Source organism: Muscardinus avellanarius, assembly GCF_963383645.1.
Source record: "Muscardinus avellanarius genome assembly, chromosome: 11".
Lineage (NCBI taxonomy): Eukaryota > Metazoa > Chordata > Mammalia > Rodentia > Gliridae > Muscardinus > Muscardinus avellanarius.
The window spans coordinates 45,080,716-45,100,588 of NC_137797.1; the positions used below are offsets into that span (position 1 = coordinate 45,080,716).

At 36.2% G+C, this 19,873-nt stretch overlaps 1 protein-coding gene across 4 annotated transcripts in view; it reads left to right on the forward strand.

Annotated features, from left to right (window-relative positions):
• OSBPL8 (oxysterol binding protein like 8) overlaps window positions 1-19,873 on the forward strand; it is a gene marked incomplete at both ends in the record, with an annotated part of 109,430 nt that overhangs the window by 12,328 nt on the left and 77,229 nt on the right. For 2 of the 4 annotated variants that reach the window (XM_080705501.1, XM_080705502.1), the window contains one exon: window positions 11,432-11,468. In XM_080705501.1, coding sequence (XP_080561627.1) covers window positions 11,432-11,468 — 37 coding nt within the window. Of the gene's footprint in view, window positions 1-4,807; window positions 4,847-11,431; window positions 11,469-19,873 lie in introns of all 4 variants that reach the window. The other 2 variants (XM_080705504.1, XM_080705500.1) reach the window with 2 other exon arrangements.

Below are 19,873 nucleotides of genomic sequence, written 5' to 3' on the forward strand. Positions count from 1 at the left end.
AGTCAAATTAATTTATGCATTTTCTGTTCTAAACTGGTAACCAGCCATTTCTGTAGGAGCCTAGGTTTCTTTCAGTCAGAAATGGAGAAATGGCTTTTAGAAGACACAGTCAAGGTTGTAAGGTTGTTTATTGATACTAGGTTGGTCATTGTTTTTAGGCCTTCAGAGTAGATAAGCTAGGAGATACATGTATGTGTGTGTGTGTGTGTATATATATAGAAATACATTAAGAGTTTTTTTTAATTTCCATTAAAATTTAGGATTATATTATTTTTAGTAAATTCAGTTTTCTATATGTACCTCTTATTCTTACTTTGGAAATTAAGGTTGTAAGATTGCTTATTGGTACTAGCTTGGTCATTGTTTTTAGTCTCATTACATGAATGCCATTAGTTACATTTGAAAATCATATTTATTAATTTTGAGTTTCTCTTATGTGTGAAGGCTTTGATGAAGGAGATTGGCTTAAGCCCTAGTCAGAGACTAACAGAAGAAATACAATTCATGCTCCAAAAATTGTTGGTCAGCCTCTAACAGTGCTATTTCATAAAGGACAGAACTTGTGTGTGTGTGTGTGTGTGTGTGTGTGTGTGTGTGTGTGTGTGTGTGTGTGTGGTGGGGGTAGTAGGAGTTTGGGGAAGATTGAACCTAAAAGGATGGTGGATGGGTGTGGTGGCAAATGCTTGTAATTCCAGTACTTGGGAAGCTGAGACAAAAGGATCACATAGGTTTGGAGCTAGCCTCAGCTACTTAGGCTCTCAGCAATTTAGTGAGATCCTGTTTCCAAATAAAATATAAAATAGGTCTGGGAGTATAGCCCAGAGGTAGAAGGCCCCTGGGTTCCATCCTTAGTAACACACACACACATACACACACACACACACACACACACACACACACACACACAAATAAATACATAAATAAATACATAAGCGAATGAATGGTGGAGCTGGATGTGGTGGCACATGCCTATAATCCCAGTACTTGGTAGGCTGAGACAGGAGGATTGTAGGTTCAAGGACAGTCTCAGAAACTCAGACTTTTGGTATTCTCGCATGCATACATAATATCAATGGAAGTTATTTCTTCATTGATTCTCTCCCTCTCCCATTTCCCAGGACCTCTGCCTTGGCTCCATTGGAGTTTCTCCTTAATTATCTAAAATCTCTTTGGTATCATTACTCCCTAGTTTCTGCATGTGAGAAAATATATGACCCTTCACTTTTTGTGACTGGCTAATCTCACTTAGCACAATGTTCTCCAGGTCCATCCATTTTCCTGCAAATGACATAATTTTCACGAGGCATCAGGATTATAATTTATTTTTACTCATACATTTATTCATTTAACATTTGTTAAGTGTCTATAATGTGCCAGATTTTGCTCTGGTTTTAAGGGATACAGCAATGAACTAAATAGACAAAATTCCCATTCCAGTGGAACTAAATTTGAGTGGAGAAAGACAAAAATACATAAATATGTACTGTGTTATATGATTATTACTATGATGAAAAATAAATCAAGGTAGAAAGGATAGAAAGTAGCAGAATAAGGAATGGGTGCTGTTTCTGGGAATACCATGAAAGTCTTCTGGTGAGATAGCTTGAGTAGAGCCCTAAGGGACCATTTTCTAAGCAGAGATAAGAACCATGTATAGAGCTCTGATGTTTACTGGGGAGACTGTGGTGGTTAGGCTTGAAGTGTTACGGGCTAGGGAATAGGTTAGTCAAAAGTCTTTCTACTTCCTCAAGCAGGAAGGTGGAGGTGCAGGGTCATATTGCTAAGAATTCATAGAGCTTTGTGGATTCTTTCATACAGTCCTGCCAGCCAATATAAGGGTGTGGTGACAACACAGATGGAATATCTGGTTTTTGTTGTATTGTTGTTGTTTGTTTGTTTGGTGCCTGGAGGGGGAGGTCAGGAAAACCCTTAAAAAGAATGTGCTGTTTAATGGCCAGCATCAGAGCCTGTCCTGAGGTAAGTTCACCCCTGCGGCCTCCAAGGCTGGGACCAAAGCCAGCTTAGGGGTTAGACTGGTGCAGGGGGCCAGCAAGACCAGAACTGGGGCCTCCCATGAGGCACGGCCACTGCTTGAGCCAGCGAGGTCTGGATCAGTCCACTGAGTAGCCAGGCCACTACTGGGACCATCAAGAGTGGGATCGGTACTTGCAACGCAGCATGCACAGAGAAATATCGCAGAAAATATAAATCAGACGCTTCTCTTAATCAGCAATAACTAGGAGGAAAAGGGCAACAGGAAGAGGTTGAGCTATAGAAAGGGTCCTATAGTGAAGCAACTAATGTGACCAATCAGAGGGTATGTAATACTGGAGGATGGAGCCTCTTTAAAACGCAGGAGGTAAATAAACAAATAAAATCAAACAAAATACTCAAAGTAAATCACCAAAGAAGCGTGGGATGGAGGGAGGGGGAGGGAATGGGATGGGGGCTGGAGGAGGGCTAATTGGATGATGTGTGCTTGTATATCCTCTCAAGTCTTGTACTCCAATGTGATTGATATATGACTACAATGCACCAATTTAAAATATAAATTAATAAAAAAAAAGAATGTGCTGTTTAAGATAATGAGTTCTTCAGGAGGATAGTTGGGAAGGCTTTGAGAGGCTGTAGCTCAGTAGAGGTTAAAGTGGGAAATTAATTTGGGTAGTAAGTGGTAGATTGAACAGTTTAAAAAAAATCAAGAGAGCCATGTAGGGAGAGCATGTTGAATAGGAAAGAAAGAGATTCTAGGATGCAGCCTTGGAGAAGCACTGTGAAGGGGGCATTAGGTAAAGGGAGTCCAGCAGTGGGGGAAATAGAGAGAAAATAACTTGAAAACAAAGAAAGGGCAGAATTTTGAGGAAAGTGATCGCCAGTTTTGAACAGAATGATCAATTAGATTGAGCTGGGGGAAGGTAAGGTTTTGCTATGCCTGAATTGTCCGGTAGGGTAGCCACTTGCCTTGAATGACTAAATAAAATGAATGAAAATTGAGTTTCTTAATATCACTAGTCACATTTTAAGAATTTGTTAGATGTAGCTAGTAGCTAGATGGCTAGTAGCTGACATGTTGCAGATATGAAATATTTTCATAATTGTAGAAAGTTGTATTTGACAACACTGTACTAGACCATTATAATATTGGGGAAAAGTTAAATAATAATTGATTTTGTGTACTTGTAATAACAATAGAGAAAATAGTATAGGTAATGAGTATTCATTGACAACCCTTTGTCAGTATTCATTGACAAAACACTCACATGAGGAAATCAGAGTTGGGAAAGATAACTTTAACTTGAACTTGGGTAGCAGAGATGGCTATTCAAATTGAGCCTTTAAGATCAGGGAACTTTCAGACCTTTGAGCAGATAAGCAAATGGCAAATAGAGAGTAAACTATAGATCATTCTCCACAATTAGTTTTACCAAACTGAGTTAAGTAGAGTTTTAATTAAGTAGAGTTGCAAGGATGTCTCATAGGAAATCAGAATATTTTTATGGTTGAATAATTGGACCAAATTATAGAATATTGTAATTATCAGGGTATGGACTCATTTTTTAAAGAACAAGGTGTTAAATGATTTTGAGTAGAGGAACAACATGGTCAAAGCGATTATTTAGGAAATGAAGTTAGGTTAGTAAATTAGTCATTCCCTCTGGATCCTTCCTTTGAGTTCATGCTTTATAAATATCTATAAAGTACAGTTAAATTATTAAGCCTTACAATAACTTCAGAAAATTATAAGGTTTAGTAATTAATGTATGTATTCACAGAGGACAAAAATTAATTCCACAGAAGTAACTTGCTAATCATGGGTTAGTTTGAAGAATGAGTAATATTGAGTAGACTGGAAATAACTTTAATGTCAAGTAAATTATAATACATAACTGTCTTCAAAATATGGTGATGGTCTTAGCAGTAGGAACCATGTCTATCTTTTGTTTTTTAAATTCCTAACATAGTAAAAGAGAGGACTGTATGTGAGATAGACAATGTAGACGTAAAAACATTATTAGAATTTAATGACTTGATCAGGTGTTGGGGTAAATAGTCTTGGAGGACTCACGGTGTAGGTCCTAGTGATTGAAAGAAAGCAAATCAGTATGGGAGCTGATTTCTGAGAGAAAGCTAATGTATGCTGGTTTTTTTTTTTTAACCTAAAGATGCTTTCTTAAGACAGCCTTAAAACTCTTCCTTAACAACTTTAGAACTGGAAGTTAATTTGCGATAATGTAAAAATAATATGGATAGAAATATTTTGAACATATGCTAGGTATGAAGATGAACTTGGGAGTTATCTGAATAAAGGTAATAAATGAACCTTGACTGTGAGTGGAATCCATAGAAGAGAAGCAGGGAAGGGAAGAACAACAAGTAGAGACTGAGGAGTGGTTATGGCCATTCTCTAACTGAACAAAAGGACAAAGGAGGCAGGAAAGTGGAAGGGAGGCCAGAGCAGTAGAGTACTGTAGAAACCAAAGAGGAGAGGGCTTGCATGGTGAAAGGGCAGATAGAATACAGTAATACAGAGAGGATGAAAACCCTCTGAGAACATTCCAGGGGGCGTCACAGACTTGACAGATTGTAATTTCCTGAAGCTTCAGGTGTTTTGTTTGGTTTCGTTTTTTAATTATGGGTTCAGTTTTCAGTGTAAAAGTACTATTGCATCCTCTCTTCCCTGTTTTTAAATGCTACCTCTTAAAAGATTATTTCACCACTTAATTTATTTGATACACTGGGTGCTCTCTAGATTCAGATTCAAATATATGAGTTAAATCACTCCTGAGAAAATTTGTTTTCTTTTTAGATCTTGCCATATTCAGAAGTTGCTGAAGTTCAAGAGACAGTGAGTAATTTATGATGCTGTGTTTAAAATGTTAACATTTTTGTATTTTTCAGGATTTCAATTGGAAGTGGATATTTTCCACTGTACTAATCATAGATGATTATGTCATGCCAAGAAATAGCAAGTGTAAATAGAAGACATTAGTTTTTAAAAGTATATTTTTAATTTGCCTAAAATGTAAATAGATTTACTATTTTATGACTATAAAAATAATTACTAGCATATCATATTTAAATAACACAAAAAGATATAATAAATCCTATATAATAAATCCCATATCCTTAATATAACCATTGTTAATATTTTGGTGGCATCTTTGAGTTTATTTGTATGTGTATGTTACATATGGGATTTTATAAAAGTGGGACTATATTATACAAACTTCTTTATAGCCTACTTCTTAAATCTAATATATAATGGGTATTTTTTGGGGAAAAATCTTTTAATATCTACATATTATTTCATTGTGTGGATCTATTATTACTTATATAATGCTACTTAAAATAGATCACTATTTTAATTACTGTAAATAGTGTTGTGATCAATATCCATAGACATATCTTTTTGAACATTTTGGATGATTATTTTAGTGATCCTAGAAGTAGAACTGCTTGATCAAAAGTGTGGATTAGGTTATTTTTAGATAGCTGCCTAGCAGACCAAATCCTATTCTCTGTCCAACAGTGATAAGCTCTAGTTCCCAGAAAAATATCCCTTTAAAATCTCTCCTGTAAAGCTCAGGGATAAAATGTGCCACATGAGTGTTTTGGAGACGAATACAGGAATATGAAAAATTCAAGCTAAGTATAGAGTGATGATTTCTGTTCTAAGAACAAGCAGATCTCAGCTGTATTATATATTCTTCACTGAAGTTTCTTATTCTAAGAGACAAAGATAACACTAAAGAGAGAACCCTTGTATAATCCTTCTGAATTATGGTTTCTGGGAGCCAGCTGTGGCAGGATTGCTTCTGAGAGCAGCTCTGATCAACTTTACTGGGGGAAGAGATGCCACCAGTTACTTCCATGCTTGATAAACTCCTGTATTTAAGCTCATCAAATGACTTAAGTCAAGGCAAGATGTATACTAACAGGAGAGCACTATGCTAAAGGAAATGGAATAAAAGCTATAGATCTCATGGGATTATTTCTGTGGTGTAGGATGACCCCTGTCTTGGTTTGACTGAGACTAAGATGTTTCCCAGGATGAAGACCATGATATGAACTTCTGTCTCTTTCTTTATAGTTCTTAAATATTAGATGTTTATGTAAATAATAGATAAGGTAGCAAATATTAAGCCATACAATAAAATAAGATTTTTTGTATAATGTTCTTTTTAAGTAGTTTGTAAGTCAATCAACAAAGATTTTAATTATAGTACATTTGTAGTATATTAACTAATAAATAAAAGTTTCAGCTATGTTACTATTTTCAGTACATATTTTCTGCCAAACAGAAGATCTATTTTATAACAAAGAAATTATTGAGATGACAGTGATCATTATCTGTGAAATAATGGCAAGCCTGATTAAGTTCCTCAAAAAGACCTATCTTAATGGTCTTTTTATGAACAAATAGAGAAGTTTCTGGGTGTTCTTGAAATGCTAGTAGAAATTTGGCACTTTAGCAAAATCCAAAGAGAGTGCCTAGCTCTTTATTTTTTCAAATATTTACATGATACTTTATTCATATGTTATACAGTAGACTTAGGGCCTTAGAGCAGTAAAAATAAGAAGCTAGCTTAGGCTTTACTTATCAACGTGGTCATCAGTCTCAATAGCTGGTTGTACAGATTAAATGAAAGAACATGTATAGAACACTTAATGAAATGGTCAATCTTAGTTACTAGCATGTCAAAGGCAGGGGGTAGTAGTGTGTGGCTTAGCTATGTGCAGAAGACTTTAGCCATGTAAGTTACTTGGAAAAAATGATGTTTGATTTTCACTTACTTACATCTGGTTTCTCATTAGAGTCACTTACAAATGACTCTGGAAAATGATATCACTTGTATTCAGTGTGATATCTTTGTATCCATACTTTTTTTTTTCAGGTCAAGTTTTGATGTCCATTATAATATGTTTTTCTGGTGCCTGTTAGCATTTTTCGGTCTCTGGTGATTAAGGGATTCAGCTTTTATAACCTAACTCTTACACATAACTGTTTAATTACAAAAGTTATGCTTTTGAAAATAAAATATAAATGTTCTAGAGTTACAGAATATGTGTTCAGTGGCTTAATAATCTCTCTGATTCATATGGCCCAACATCCTTGAAAATAAACTTTAATAACAATTGACTGAAAACATTTTATATTAAAATGAACACATTTGGTAATGGAATACAAAATTCACATAGGCTATATGAGAGTGAAAATTCAAATGCATTTTCTAGGTCTGGGAGACTAATTTTTGGCAAACCCTTCTGAGTAACTTTTTGTTCCATAAGACTATATATTTTTAAGTTTAAGAAAATTGGAAAAGCATTGCTGGAACAATAGGTATTTTTGAACATGGAACGGATAATCATTTGCCAGGATGTTGTCTCACACATAATTAAATTTTTTTTTTTTACCAGTCTGAGCTTTTTCTTCACATCCACTGCCTACTTCACATTCCACTTTGATGTGAAATAGACATTTCAAACATAGCCCATCCCACACTAACCTCTCTATGGTTCTTCTCATAACCTAATGGTGTCACTGTCTTTTCTGCTGAGATAATGGCGTTTCCATCCTCCCAGGCCCTCAGTTCACAACACTTGACATCATCTTGATTCCTCATTTCCTCATACCTCACACATGCTCTTTTTAGAAATCCTGTGGCTCTATGTTCCAGATATATTCAGGAAACTTGACTATATCTCATCACCTTCACTGCTACTGCCTTGTCCTAAGTCTCCTTCATCTCTCCCCTAGTTTATTGTAATAACCTTCTAACTGATCTTCTCCTTGTTTCTCTAGTCTTAACATAGCAGTGAGAATAATGCTGTTTCTTCATTTTATCTAGTCAGCTCTGTAGTGGAGCATACTTAGGCAGTACTAGGGAATGCAACTCAGGAGCAGTCTACCTCCAAGTTACACCTCCAGCCCTATTTTTTATTTTTTATTTTGAAATAGGGTCTCACTGAGTTGCAAAGGGCCTCAGTAAATAGCTGAGGCTGGCTGTGAACCACGGTCCTCCTGTCTCACCCTCCCAAGTGCTAGGATTACAAGCATGCACCACTATGCCTGGCTCATCAGTCTAAAATTTTAATTCTCTTTCTGTAATTTGTGTGTGTGTGTGTGTGTGTGTGTGTGTGTGTGTGTGGTACTGGGGTTTGAAACCAGAGGCATTCTACCTCTGAGCTATATCCCCAGCCCTCCCCCCATCCCCAGTACTGGGGATGGAACCCAGGGGTATTTTACCTCGGAACTATCCCAGCCCTATTTTTTATTCTTTATTTTGAAACAAGTTCTCACTAGGTCACAGAGAGCCTCACTATAAGTAGCTGAGGCTGTCTTGCAGACCTGTGGTTCTTCTGTCCCAGTCTCCCAGGTACTGGGATTATTGTGTGCCGTCATGCCCAGCTTATTGTAATGTTTTATTTGCTCCTATTTTGTTGATTTTTCCCCTTAGTTTTTATATTATGTAATATACCATGAATTTTTACTTACTATGTTCTTGTTCATCTTCCAGAGTATAAGTACCACAAGGACAGTATTTTTTGTCTGTTTACTGCCTAAAATGATATGTATACATGATAGTTACTTGGTAGATATTTGTTGGATAGGTATGTGGTTGGAATAGACAGTGTTTATGTTGATCATCCTTCAGTGCCCAATCTGAAAAAAAAAATAGGATTCAGTAGAACCAGATGTATATGACACAAGCATACTTGAAAATACAGTGTGGAGAGTAACTATAATTGAAGGTGTTTTTGTTGTTGTTGTTTTTGTTTTTTTGTGGTACTGGGGATGGAACTCAGGGGCTTTCTACCTCCAGGCTACACTCCCACACCTATTTTATATTTTATTTGGAAACAGGGTCTCTTAAGACAGCTGAGGCTGGCTTCGAACCTGCGCGATCCTCCTGTCTCAGCCTCCCAAGTGTGGTGATTACAAGCTTGCGCCACCATGCCTGGCTTAATTGGAGGTGTTTGAAACAAATATTCAGAAGTTTCTGTATTATGCTAGGGGATATTTTCTGGGAGCAGTCAGGCAAGGAATACAGAAGTTGACATATACATATACATACATAAATTGTTTTCAAACAAAATTTGAAAGTGTAAAAGAGCTTTACAACAGAAATGAGCTTTTAATCTTTTATTCCAAGTAGAAGATCATCTCTAAAACCTTAAAACATAACTTTGTAAGATTAAATATTCCCCATTTTTTGTGTATGTATGTACGTATGTATATACAAAAATAATTTATTGACACATCTGTATATCTGTATATATATACACAGGTGTGTGTGAGAGAGAGAAAGAGGGAGGGAAGGAGGAAGGGAAAGAGAGAGAGGGAGAGGGAGGGGGGAGGGAGGGAGGGAGGGAGGGAGAGAGGGGGGGGTGGAATTAGAGCTACTGCTTTTTTTCTTTACTGGTAAACCCAAGGAAACCAGCAGTTGTTAATGTCAATACAGAAAGATTTTAATAGAAGATCTATTTAAGTTTGCTCAGTTGTTTGTTAGCTTCCTCATTTCTTTGAGTTTTCCAGTGTTACTTATTGGCACATAATAAATGATTCCAAAATTAAGTGATATAAACAACAAACACTTATTGTCTTAAATTCTATGGGTCATGAATCCAACAGCAGCCTAGCTAACATGTCTCTGACTCAAAGTGTGTCCTGTGGCTGCAGGGAAGGAGATACAACTGCAATCCCTACTGAAAGCTTGCTTAGGTGGATGGAGGTTGGAGGCAGGAGATTATTTTCTAAGTTCATTTAATGATGTTGGCAGACCTGTTTCTTTGCTTAGTAATCCTCTCTACAAGATTGCCTTGTGAGAGCACAAACAAGATAGGTGTCATAGACATTTTACAGTCTAATTGTAGAAAAGAGATCTCCTATCCCATCTTTTCTGTCAATACTCTGGCATTATGAATGATTCAGTACATCCTCAAAAAGAGAAGATAATACACCAGGAAAGGGGAATCGCTTGGGAGCACAAAATGTAACCTTGCTAGTTGTGATAGCATGGCCATCAGTAATAAGGAACTAATTATTTAGTTCCTTGTCAATAATACTTTCTTGTTTCAGTTCATCTATAAAAAGAAAATAAAATCAATAAATCCAGGGCACACATATGTAATTCCAGTACTTGGAAGTCTGAGATCGGAGGAGTTGAGGCCAACATAGCAACTTGACAAAGTCCTCAGCAACTTAGTGAGACCCTGTTTGAAAATCAAAAATAGGGTTGGGGGTATAGCTCAGAGGCAGGTAGATACCTCTGGATTCAATCCCTAGTACCACTAAAAAAATTAAAAATAATAGAAGAATGAACTTAACTGCAGGAAAATAAAGAGAACATTTGTACCTTTAAGATTTTAGAACCCAATTTCAAGCATTTTGTGATAGTTGTCACATTAGGGAAGTAATAAGATTTTCTCCAAGGTAGTGACAGAATCCCAAAGCAAACAGCTGCTTCCTTGTTTTTGCCCAGCCCGTTAAGTTTCCCTCACTCTAGGACCAAGAAACAGGGTAATTAGTGGGAAGTTTTTGTTTCTGTTGTGACTTTAGTTTCTGAAGTGAACAAGAGCTGAAAACTGTTCTACCAAGAAAACCAAAACACTTGTCCACAGGCAGCATTTAGAGCAATGTATATTAAATCCCTTATTGTACACAAGGTCAGCAGTAATTTTCCTCTTAATTGTAGTTGACTGGAAGTTCATTCAAGAATTGTCTTTTGACTTTCTAAAGGACCAGATAATATGCTAGTTTTTTAGTGGATATTAAGAAAATTTTATCTGACTTAATAAAATTTATCTTTCTAATAAATGTCTCTCTTTGGATTATTTTTGCCATTTTATAAAAAATTGTTCTACTTTTTATATCTTTGTAGAAGTTCTTTTCATAATGTTTGGCATATAAAAAGTATTCAGTAAATGTTTATTTTCTTTTTTGTAGAAGAAAGACTAGATCACTGTAGTATGTACTTTCATGGCATGCAAAAACTAATATTTAATAGTGCATGAGTGTTACATATTTTTAAACTATCTTAAATTTAAGGAATTAACTTTTGACTCTCCCTTACATTTCTAAGTATTTTTTGCCACCCCTAATCCATATCTTGAATTATAACTGAAAGTAACTTTTGACTTAAGTAATTTCCAGAATGAAAAACTTGGATGATTCCATTTTTTTTTTTATCCTACCTTCATTTAAAAAAAAATTTGTTTGGTAGTGGCTAAGCCAAGTTTTTTTCTGGTATAGAAAAGAAAATTTCTTATAAGTTATGATTACTAGGATTGATGAGCATGTGCTTTCTACTTATAAACTAATGCTATTTTCCTTGTCCTTTCGTTTCACTGCTGCTTCCATCCTGATGCATTTTGCTTCTTCCTGGTTTGGACTATATTTGTTTGCTGCTCAATTACTCTGCATTAAAAGCTTCTTGGTGATAGCAAAGATATCCATGGGCCATCAAGTAAGTAGCTAAAGTTTGAATGTCATCTTTGGGAACATGATAATACTTTGATGTTTACTTATAAAAGGCAAATGATATTTCCGTTCTGAGTTATTAAATCTTTTATTTTTTTCTAGGCATTGAAATGCAAAGTAAAAAATAGAAATGGTCAGTTAGTGTTCTGGGCCCATTTGTTCTCAATGTTCTGAGCTTGATAGATGGTTGTATAATTCATAATTTGAGATGTCTTCATACTCTTCCTTTCTACAATTATCATGAGGCATAAAACATACTTTAAGGCTAGAGATGATACAAGAAATGTATTGCATGAGAAACACTTTTATTTTGTTAAGAATTTTATATACTAGATAATTTGACTATGATTTTTTTATACTTAGAGAATTTTATAAGTGAAACATGCTTCACCTTAGAGATTTAGAAAGAAATATGCTTTAAAATTATATCCAGTTCACCTCCACAAGTTTTACTGAAATTTTTGAGGGATTGGAGAAAAACTATTAACTTTTGGATATGACAATGAATAACGTCTTTCTCTAGGGATTTTTATAGTCTAACTGGAGAATGATAATTTTGTGTTAATTGTAGAATTAATGAGGTATAAAGAACATTATAGATCAACTAATAAGACATTACTTTTACCTAAAGCTAAGAGCTTAAATATCCAAGAAACTAGTTAAGCATAATCAAAGCTACTTAAGGGTCTGAGGCAGGAGAATCCCAAGTTCTAGGCCAGTCTAGGAAACTTAGCAAGAACCTATCTCAAAAATCAGAAATAAAAAAGGCTGGTGATATAGCTCAGTCTACCAGAACACACACACACACACACACACACACACACACACACACACACACACACACACACACACACACACCTGTCTCTGTCTGTCTGATTCTTTCTTTCTCTCTCCAAGAAGCTAAAACTAGTGACTACTCACTGAATCTTTTGTCTACTGTTATTAAAAAATCAGAATGAAACTATTCTGATTTTTAGTGAATTCAAGTATACATAAATTTTATTGCATCACTAACTAAAACATTTTAATTTTATTGAAGAGCAATGTAGGAAATTATACTGATTTGGGAAGACTTAGTCTTTCAGTAGTTATATACTTATTGCAGGTCATTTCACTGCTTGCTCACTTTCTCATTTCTTCAAGGAAGAGACTGCTCAGGATAATGGCAAAGACTTATAGCTGTAAATTTTTTTGGTCTCCGTCAGTTTCTCTATGTTCTTAATACTGGTTAGTGTACATAAATTTTTTTTCTAAAATGAGATGATTTAAAGTTATATATTAAAATTATTTTTAAATTGCAGTAATACACACTATTTAAAATATTTATTATTGCAACCAACATTGTTAGGATAGAAATTTTTTTTTTTTTTTTGGTGGTACTGGGGTTCCTGGAAGCCCTTCTACCTCCGGGCTACACTCCCAGACCTACTTTTACATTTTTATTTGGAAACAGGGTCTCCTAAGCCAACGCGCGGCTGGCTTCGAACCTGCATGATCCTCCTGTCTCTGCCTCCCAAGCGCGGGGATTACAAGCGTGCACCACCACGCCCGGCGTTAGGATAGAAATTTTAAAAGTAAAAGAGAGCATAAACCTCAAAGATATTGTTAAATTTTATATGTAGACTATCTATGACTTAAAAAATTACTTTCATTTTATTTTAGCTCCTAATTATATTAAGGGCAAATACCTAAACTTGAAGCTTAAAAAAATCTTCAGATTTTCATGTTGATGAATTGAAATTAGAAGGTAAAAAATATTAGTTATAGATTCATATTTTCCTTAGAAGGCAGTAGCTATTAGTGCTATTATTCCAGTACAGTTTTTACTAAAAATGAGTAATGTGAGTGGCAAGTTATTACTTCACTTCCTCTTCTACTCTTAAGTAGAACCAGCAGAGGGCACTGTAATGTTGTCTTTAGTAGGAGAGTTGCACTGTCAGAAACTGCACTGGATTCCTGCAGTGACTCATTTGCCAAATATTTATTCAGTCGTTTAGCAAGAATTTATCAGTTTTGTGCCAATGGATACAGACAAAAAGAGTCACAGCCTTTTTTAGACTTCTATTCAAATAGTCCCTTATTGTACAAATAACATGGGATGCTGGTTATTTTTTGTGTCAAGCAGAGCCTCTTTTCTGTTAATGTTTGTGAATGGAGAAAGGTCCATCATTCTATTTTCTTATAAAGAGGTGTACTCAGCTAGGAAGAAAATGGGTCATAGGAGGAACTTTAGACGAAGGAGAAACTATAGATGAGTAAGGTGAGGAAAATTCCCTAATGTACATGATGTGCATTCACAAATGTATCAAAGTCAATCACTAAGCCAAACACGAGGAGGGAAGTGGGAGGGAATGGTGTAGAAGTTGTAGAAGGGCTAAATGAATGATGTGTTCATGTAAGCCTCCACCATCTGGTACCCCATTTAGATACATGGCTACAATGCACCAATAAAAAAAATTTTTTTTTAATTACAAAAAATAAAGAGGTGTACTCTGTACATTGCTATTTTTGCATACTCTCTTAATTTAGGGTTATTTAACCTCATTTAAGTATGGATTAGAAAGGAGTAAATAAAAATTAATTTGCACTTCAACTGTTTCCATTTTTTATTCAAGATGTAGATTCATACTATATCTTACTGATAGAATACTAAAGCATATTTAATTTCACTAGTGTTTTTTAATGTAGTTTGAATTACCCTTAAACATACTGACATAAAATATATGTGTCATATATAAATGGTAAATCGTAACCAAACAGTGCACATGTATTAAAACTACAACTCAGCCTGACACCTGAGTCTTAAGAGTACCTTACGTCAGCCTTGTGTGGTCACCTACACTTGAATTCCAGTAGTTAGAAAGCTGGGATGGAATATCACTGATCCAAGACCTGTCTTAGCAACTTATCAAGACCCTATTTCAAAATAAAAATTAGACTTCCGGGAAGATGGCAACCAAGTAAAGCAGTATTTATGAGTTCTGCTAACACTTGGTCTCTTTTGCCACAAAATCAGTGCTTTTCATAGCTAGAAAACACTATCAGCAGAGAAATAAAAAAAAGTAAACACAAGGGACAGAGAAAAAGAAGACTAGAAGAACAACCAGAGACCAGAAAAGAAACCAGCCTGCATTGCGAAGCCACACCGGCACCATCATGCCTCACATCATCAGGCTCTAGAGAGGAAAGGTAAACAAGGAGCTGAAGTGACCAGCTGTGGATCATTCAGGTGTAATTCAGTTCTTTCAGCGCAAAGAACGTCTAAAATTCCCACTGGCCAAGCTCATCACGCCTTCCAGGGACTCAGAAAGGAAATCAAAACCGGAAAAGAAATACACCAGCCTCACAGTCGAGGCCGTGGCAGCGGTGCAACATTGCCAGCAGCAGCGGTGAGTTCACCATGCCCGCAACAGCTCCAGATCAGCACACACAATAACTGTAAGTGAAATTGCGGCCCCTACAGGAGAAATCCCAGCACTGCACACCGAAGGACTTGCGCAGCTTTGATAATCTCCCTGGGTCTGAGATTTTGCAGTCCAACCCAGTGAAGGAGTAGTGGTGGCAAATATACCACACCTTAGTCGCAGCTCCCCGTGGGAAAACACCCAGCTTGGTACCCCCATGGTCTTGTGCAGCCTCAATTAACTCCCTGGGTCTGAGTCTTTACAATACAACCCAGTAAAGGAGTAGTGGCGGCTGAGATTACCACAAACTCGAGATCCAGAGCACCCTAAGTGAAGTCGTGGTAATCCGGAGAAAAACCCAGAGAAGGCACAAACTTCTGAAATCATGGGAAAGAGGAACAAAAATAGAGCAATGAACGCCCATAACTCCATAATATCAGAACCTGATAACACAGAAATTCAGAGATCTCCAGAAGATCAAATCAGGAATATAACTGTAGAAATAATACAGGACTTTTGAAAAGAATTTAGAGAGTCTAAAAGAAATAAAGGATGCAATCATTGAAGTAAAGGCATCAATTCAAACTATAAACGATCAATTAGATTACATGGAGAATAGAATCTCGCTCCTAGAAGATGAGCAATCCAAAAACGAATGCGCAATTTCTAACTTAGGAAAAAAAAAATCAGACAGCAGGAATCTGACATTGAAGAAATATGGGCCCATTTTAAGAGAGCTAACCTAAGAATAATTGGAATCGAGGAAGGAAAAGAAGGTGAAACCAAAGGGATCAATAATCTCATCAAAGATATAGTGGCAGAGAATTTTCCAAACATAGAGCAAGAGGTCGATAAACTGGTACAGGAAACTTATAGAACTCCCTTTAGACAGGATCAGAGAAAAGGTTCTCCATGCCACATAATTGTCAAAATGAGCAATGTAGAAGCCAAGCAGAGAATCTGAAAGGCAACAAAAACAAAAGGCCAAGTGACATTCAGAGGCAAACGAATTAGAATCACTCCAGACTTCCAAAACCGTCATGAAAGCCAGAAGGGCTTGGAGTAACATACTCCAAACTCTGAAAGAAAACAACTTCCAGCCAAAAATGCCCTACCCAGCACAACTATCTATCAAATTAGATGGGAAATAAGAAGCTTCCATGACAAACAGAAATTGAGGGAATTTATGTCTTCAAAACCAGCACTAGAGAAAATACTCAAAGAGATTAACTACAAAGAATAAATAGGTAATACACGCCAGAACCAGAGAAACAAGATTTTCCATCCAGTAGACAACTAAGCAAAGTAGAATAAACAGTATTTCAAAGAGAAAAAATCTTAACATGTTAGGAATTAAAAGTTATCTCTCAGTAATCACACAGATTGTAAATGGCCCCACTTCCTCAATAAAAAGACATAAAGTGGCAAAATGGATTAAAAACCAGAATCCATCGTCTGCTGCTTACAAGAAACACACTTTACAAGTAAAGATAGTAACAAACTCAAGGTAAAGGGCTGGAGCAAGGTAATTCATGTTAAGTAGCCATCCTAACAAATGTGAAGTAGTATTTCACTATAGTTTTTATTTGTATTTTCTTAATGATTAGTTATATTATGATAATGATGAGTGATATTCATGTGTTTATTGGTCATATAAGAATCTTTGGCAATTCATTATCTATTTTAGTCTTTTACCTATTTCTAAATTGTATTATTTGCTTTCATTGTTGCAAATTTTTTGGATTTCTATTTGGAATATTAATATACCTTCAGATGTAGCATTTGGAAAAATTTTATCCCATTCTGTCAGTAACTTTTAATTCTGTTTACATTGTCTTTGGATGTACAATATATTTTTCTATTTTTTTATGAAGTTTGTTTATTCTTTTGTTTCCTGTGCCTTTGGAATCATATCCAAGAAATCACTGCCAATTTAAATAAATAATTAAAATTAATAGGGCTGGACTTCGGGAAGATGGCGACTGAGAAAAGCGGGGCTTAAGAGCCCCGCTAACAACAAATCTCCATTACCACAAAATCAGCGCCTTTCATAGCCAGAAAACACCATCACCAGTGAAACAAAAAATCACCAGGTTCCAGAGAGAAAGCGGACTGAGAACAGAGCCACAGAGGAGATACACTGGCCTCACGCCCGAGGACATGGCAGACGCGGCAGCAGCGCCATTCTGCAGGCGGCACCGGCGAATTCACGGGACGGCTACAGCAAGCCGAGGTGAGCCGCTGCGGAACAGCCAGGCGGGATTTCTTCGCGCAGAGAGCATCTAAAGCTCCCAGTGGCCGAGCTCAGCACACGCTTCAGGGATTCAGAGTGGAAATCAAAACCAAGAAGAAAAACACCAGCCCCACAGCCGAGGGCGTAAGAGCGGCACCATATTGCCACCGGCGGCAGCAGCACCGAATTCAGCGAGGCCAGTACAGCTACATCTGCGTACTCAAGAACAGTGAGTCAAATTGCGGGCCACAGAGGAGAAATCCCAGTACTGTACTCCCTGGGTCTTGACCCAGTGGGGGAGGGGCGGTGGCAGAGATATCACACCATAGGAGAATGTGCAACCTGGCACCCCCCACAGTCTAAAGCAGCCTCTATCGACTCTCTGGGTTGGAGACTCTGTGATAAAACCCAGTAAAGGAGTAGTGGAGTCTGAGATACTACTGACTCGAGATCCAGAACACCTTAAGTGAAGTCATAGTGACCCAAGGGAAGAACCCAGAGAAGGCACAAACATCCGAAATCATGGGAAAGAGGAATAATACTGGAGCAATTAATGCCCACAACCCCACAACATCAGAACCCGATAAAACAGAAAATTAGAGATTTCTAGAAGATCAAATCAGGAAAATAACTGCAGAAATAATAGAGGTGCTTCGAAAAGAACTCAGAGAGAGCCAAAAAGAGATAAAGGATGCAATTAATGAAGTAAAGGCCTCAATTCAAAGCACAAGCAACTGATTAGACCACATGGAGAACAGAATTTCGCTCTTAGAAGATGAGCAATTCAAAAATGAATGCATAGTTTCTAATCTAGAAAAAAATATCCGACAGCAGGAATCTGATATTGAAGAAATATGGGCCCATTTTAAGAGAGCTAACCTAAGAATAATTGGAATAGAGGAGGGAAAAGAAAGTGAAACCAAAGGGATCAACAATCTCTTCAAGGAAGTAATAGCAGAAAATTTTCCAGACATAGAGCAAGAGGTTGATACACAGGTACAGGAAACTTATAGAACTCCCTTTAGACAGGATCGGAGAAGAGGATCCCCATGCCACATAATTGTCAAAATGATCAATGTGGAAGCCAAGCAGAGAATCTTAAAGGCAACAAAAACAAAGGGCCAGTGACATTCAGAGGCAAACCAATTAGAATCACTCCAGACTTCCCAAACCAAGTTATGAGAGCCAGAAGGGCTTGGAGTAACATATTCCAAACTCTGAAAGAAAACAACTTCCAGCCAAAAATTTCCTACCCAGCAAAACTTTCTATCACATTAGATGGAGAAATAAGAAGCTTCCATGACAAACAGAAACTGAAGGAATTTATGTCTTCAAAACCAGCACTAGAGAAAATACTCAAAGAGATTAACTACAAAGAAGAAATAGGTAACACACTCCAGAACTAGAGAAACAAGATTTTCCATCCAACAGACAACTAAGATTGGTTATCTGTGGAGATTCATTATTTATGTTAGTCTTTTACCTATCTCTAAAGGGTATTGTTTGCCTTTATTGTTGTTAATTTTTAGGATTTCTAGTTGGAATATTAATATACCTTCAGATATAGCATTTGGAAATATTTTATCCCATTCTATTAGTAACTGTTAACTCTGTTTACATTGTCTTTGGATATACAATATTTTTTTTATTTTTTAGGGAGCTTGTATATTCTTCTGTTGCCTGTGCCATTGAAATCATAACCAAGAAATCACTGCCAATTTCAATGTTGTGAGGTTTAATGACCCAGATTTTCTCCTAAAAGTTTATAGTCTTAAGATTTATATTTAGGTCTATTATCTATTTTGAGTTAATATTTGTATATGGGATTAGGTAACGGTCCAATTTTATTCTTTTCCATGTAATTATTATTTTTTAACAATATTTAGTTAAAAGATTAATATTTCCACCACCAAATGTTCGTGGAAACCTTGTCAAAAATAACTTGACAATATAGGGAAAAATTTAGCTCGAGGCTTTTATTTAACTCCAATGGTTTATATATCTGCCTTTAGAATAGTACTACACTGTTTCAATTATTGTAGCTTTATATGGTTTGAAATCAGAAAATATATATCTTCTAGCTTTGTTCTTTTTCAAGATCGTTTTGGGTACCTAGAGTCCATATTCCATATTAGGATAGATTTTTTTCTGAAAAATAAATATATAAATATATGATAGTTTCACCTAAAAAATAGAAAAAAAAATTCTCTGGTAAGAAAGAAAGTAAAAAGAAATATTGAAATGTTATCTTTAAGTCATCAAAAGCTTGGTATCAGACAAATGAAACTGTTATGTGAGATTATCATTTTTAATTTTAGATAAATTGCCATAATACTAGATGTCAACTACTAAGCCAAGCATGGGAGGGAGGGATAGGGAGAGAATGGGGTGGGGATTGGGTGGGGGCTGACTGGGAAAAGTGTGCATGTATGTCTACAAAAGTATGTATCCTACTATGATGTATGAATACAGTGCACCAATTAAAAAAAAAATTAATAGGGCTGGAGGTACAGCTCAAAGGTAGAATGCCCCTAGGTTTAATCCCCAGTACCACACAAAAAGCAAAACAACAAAAGTACTTCACACCTTTCTACCTGCTTTTCCTTTTTTCCATCCCAGTCCCTTCCCCCAGTGATGATAACTAGGTTGCAATTTTCATCATTTTCTGATTTTTTAAAAGAGAGTTTTAAAATTACATATGTATAAATTATCCTAGTTTTTAATTTTATAAGGGTAATATCATACTATATGTAA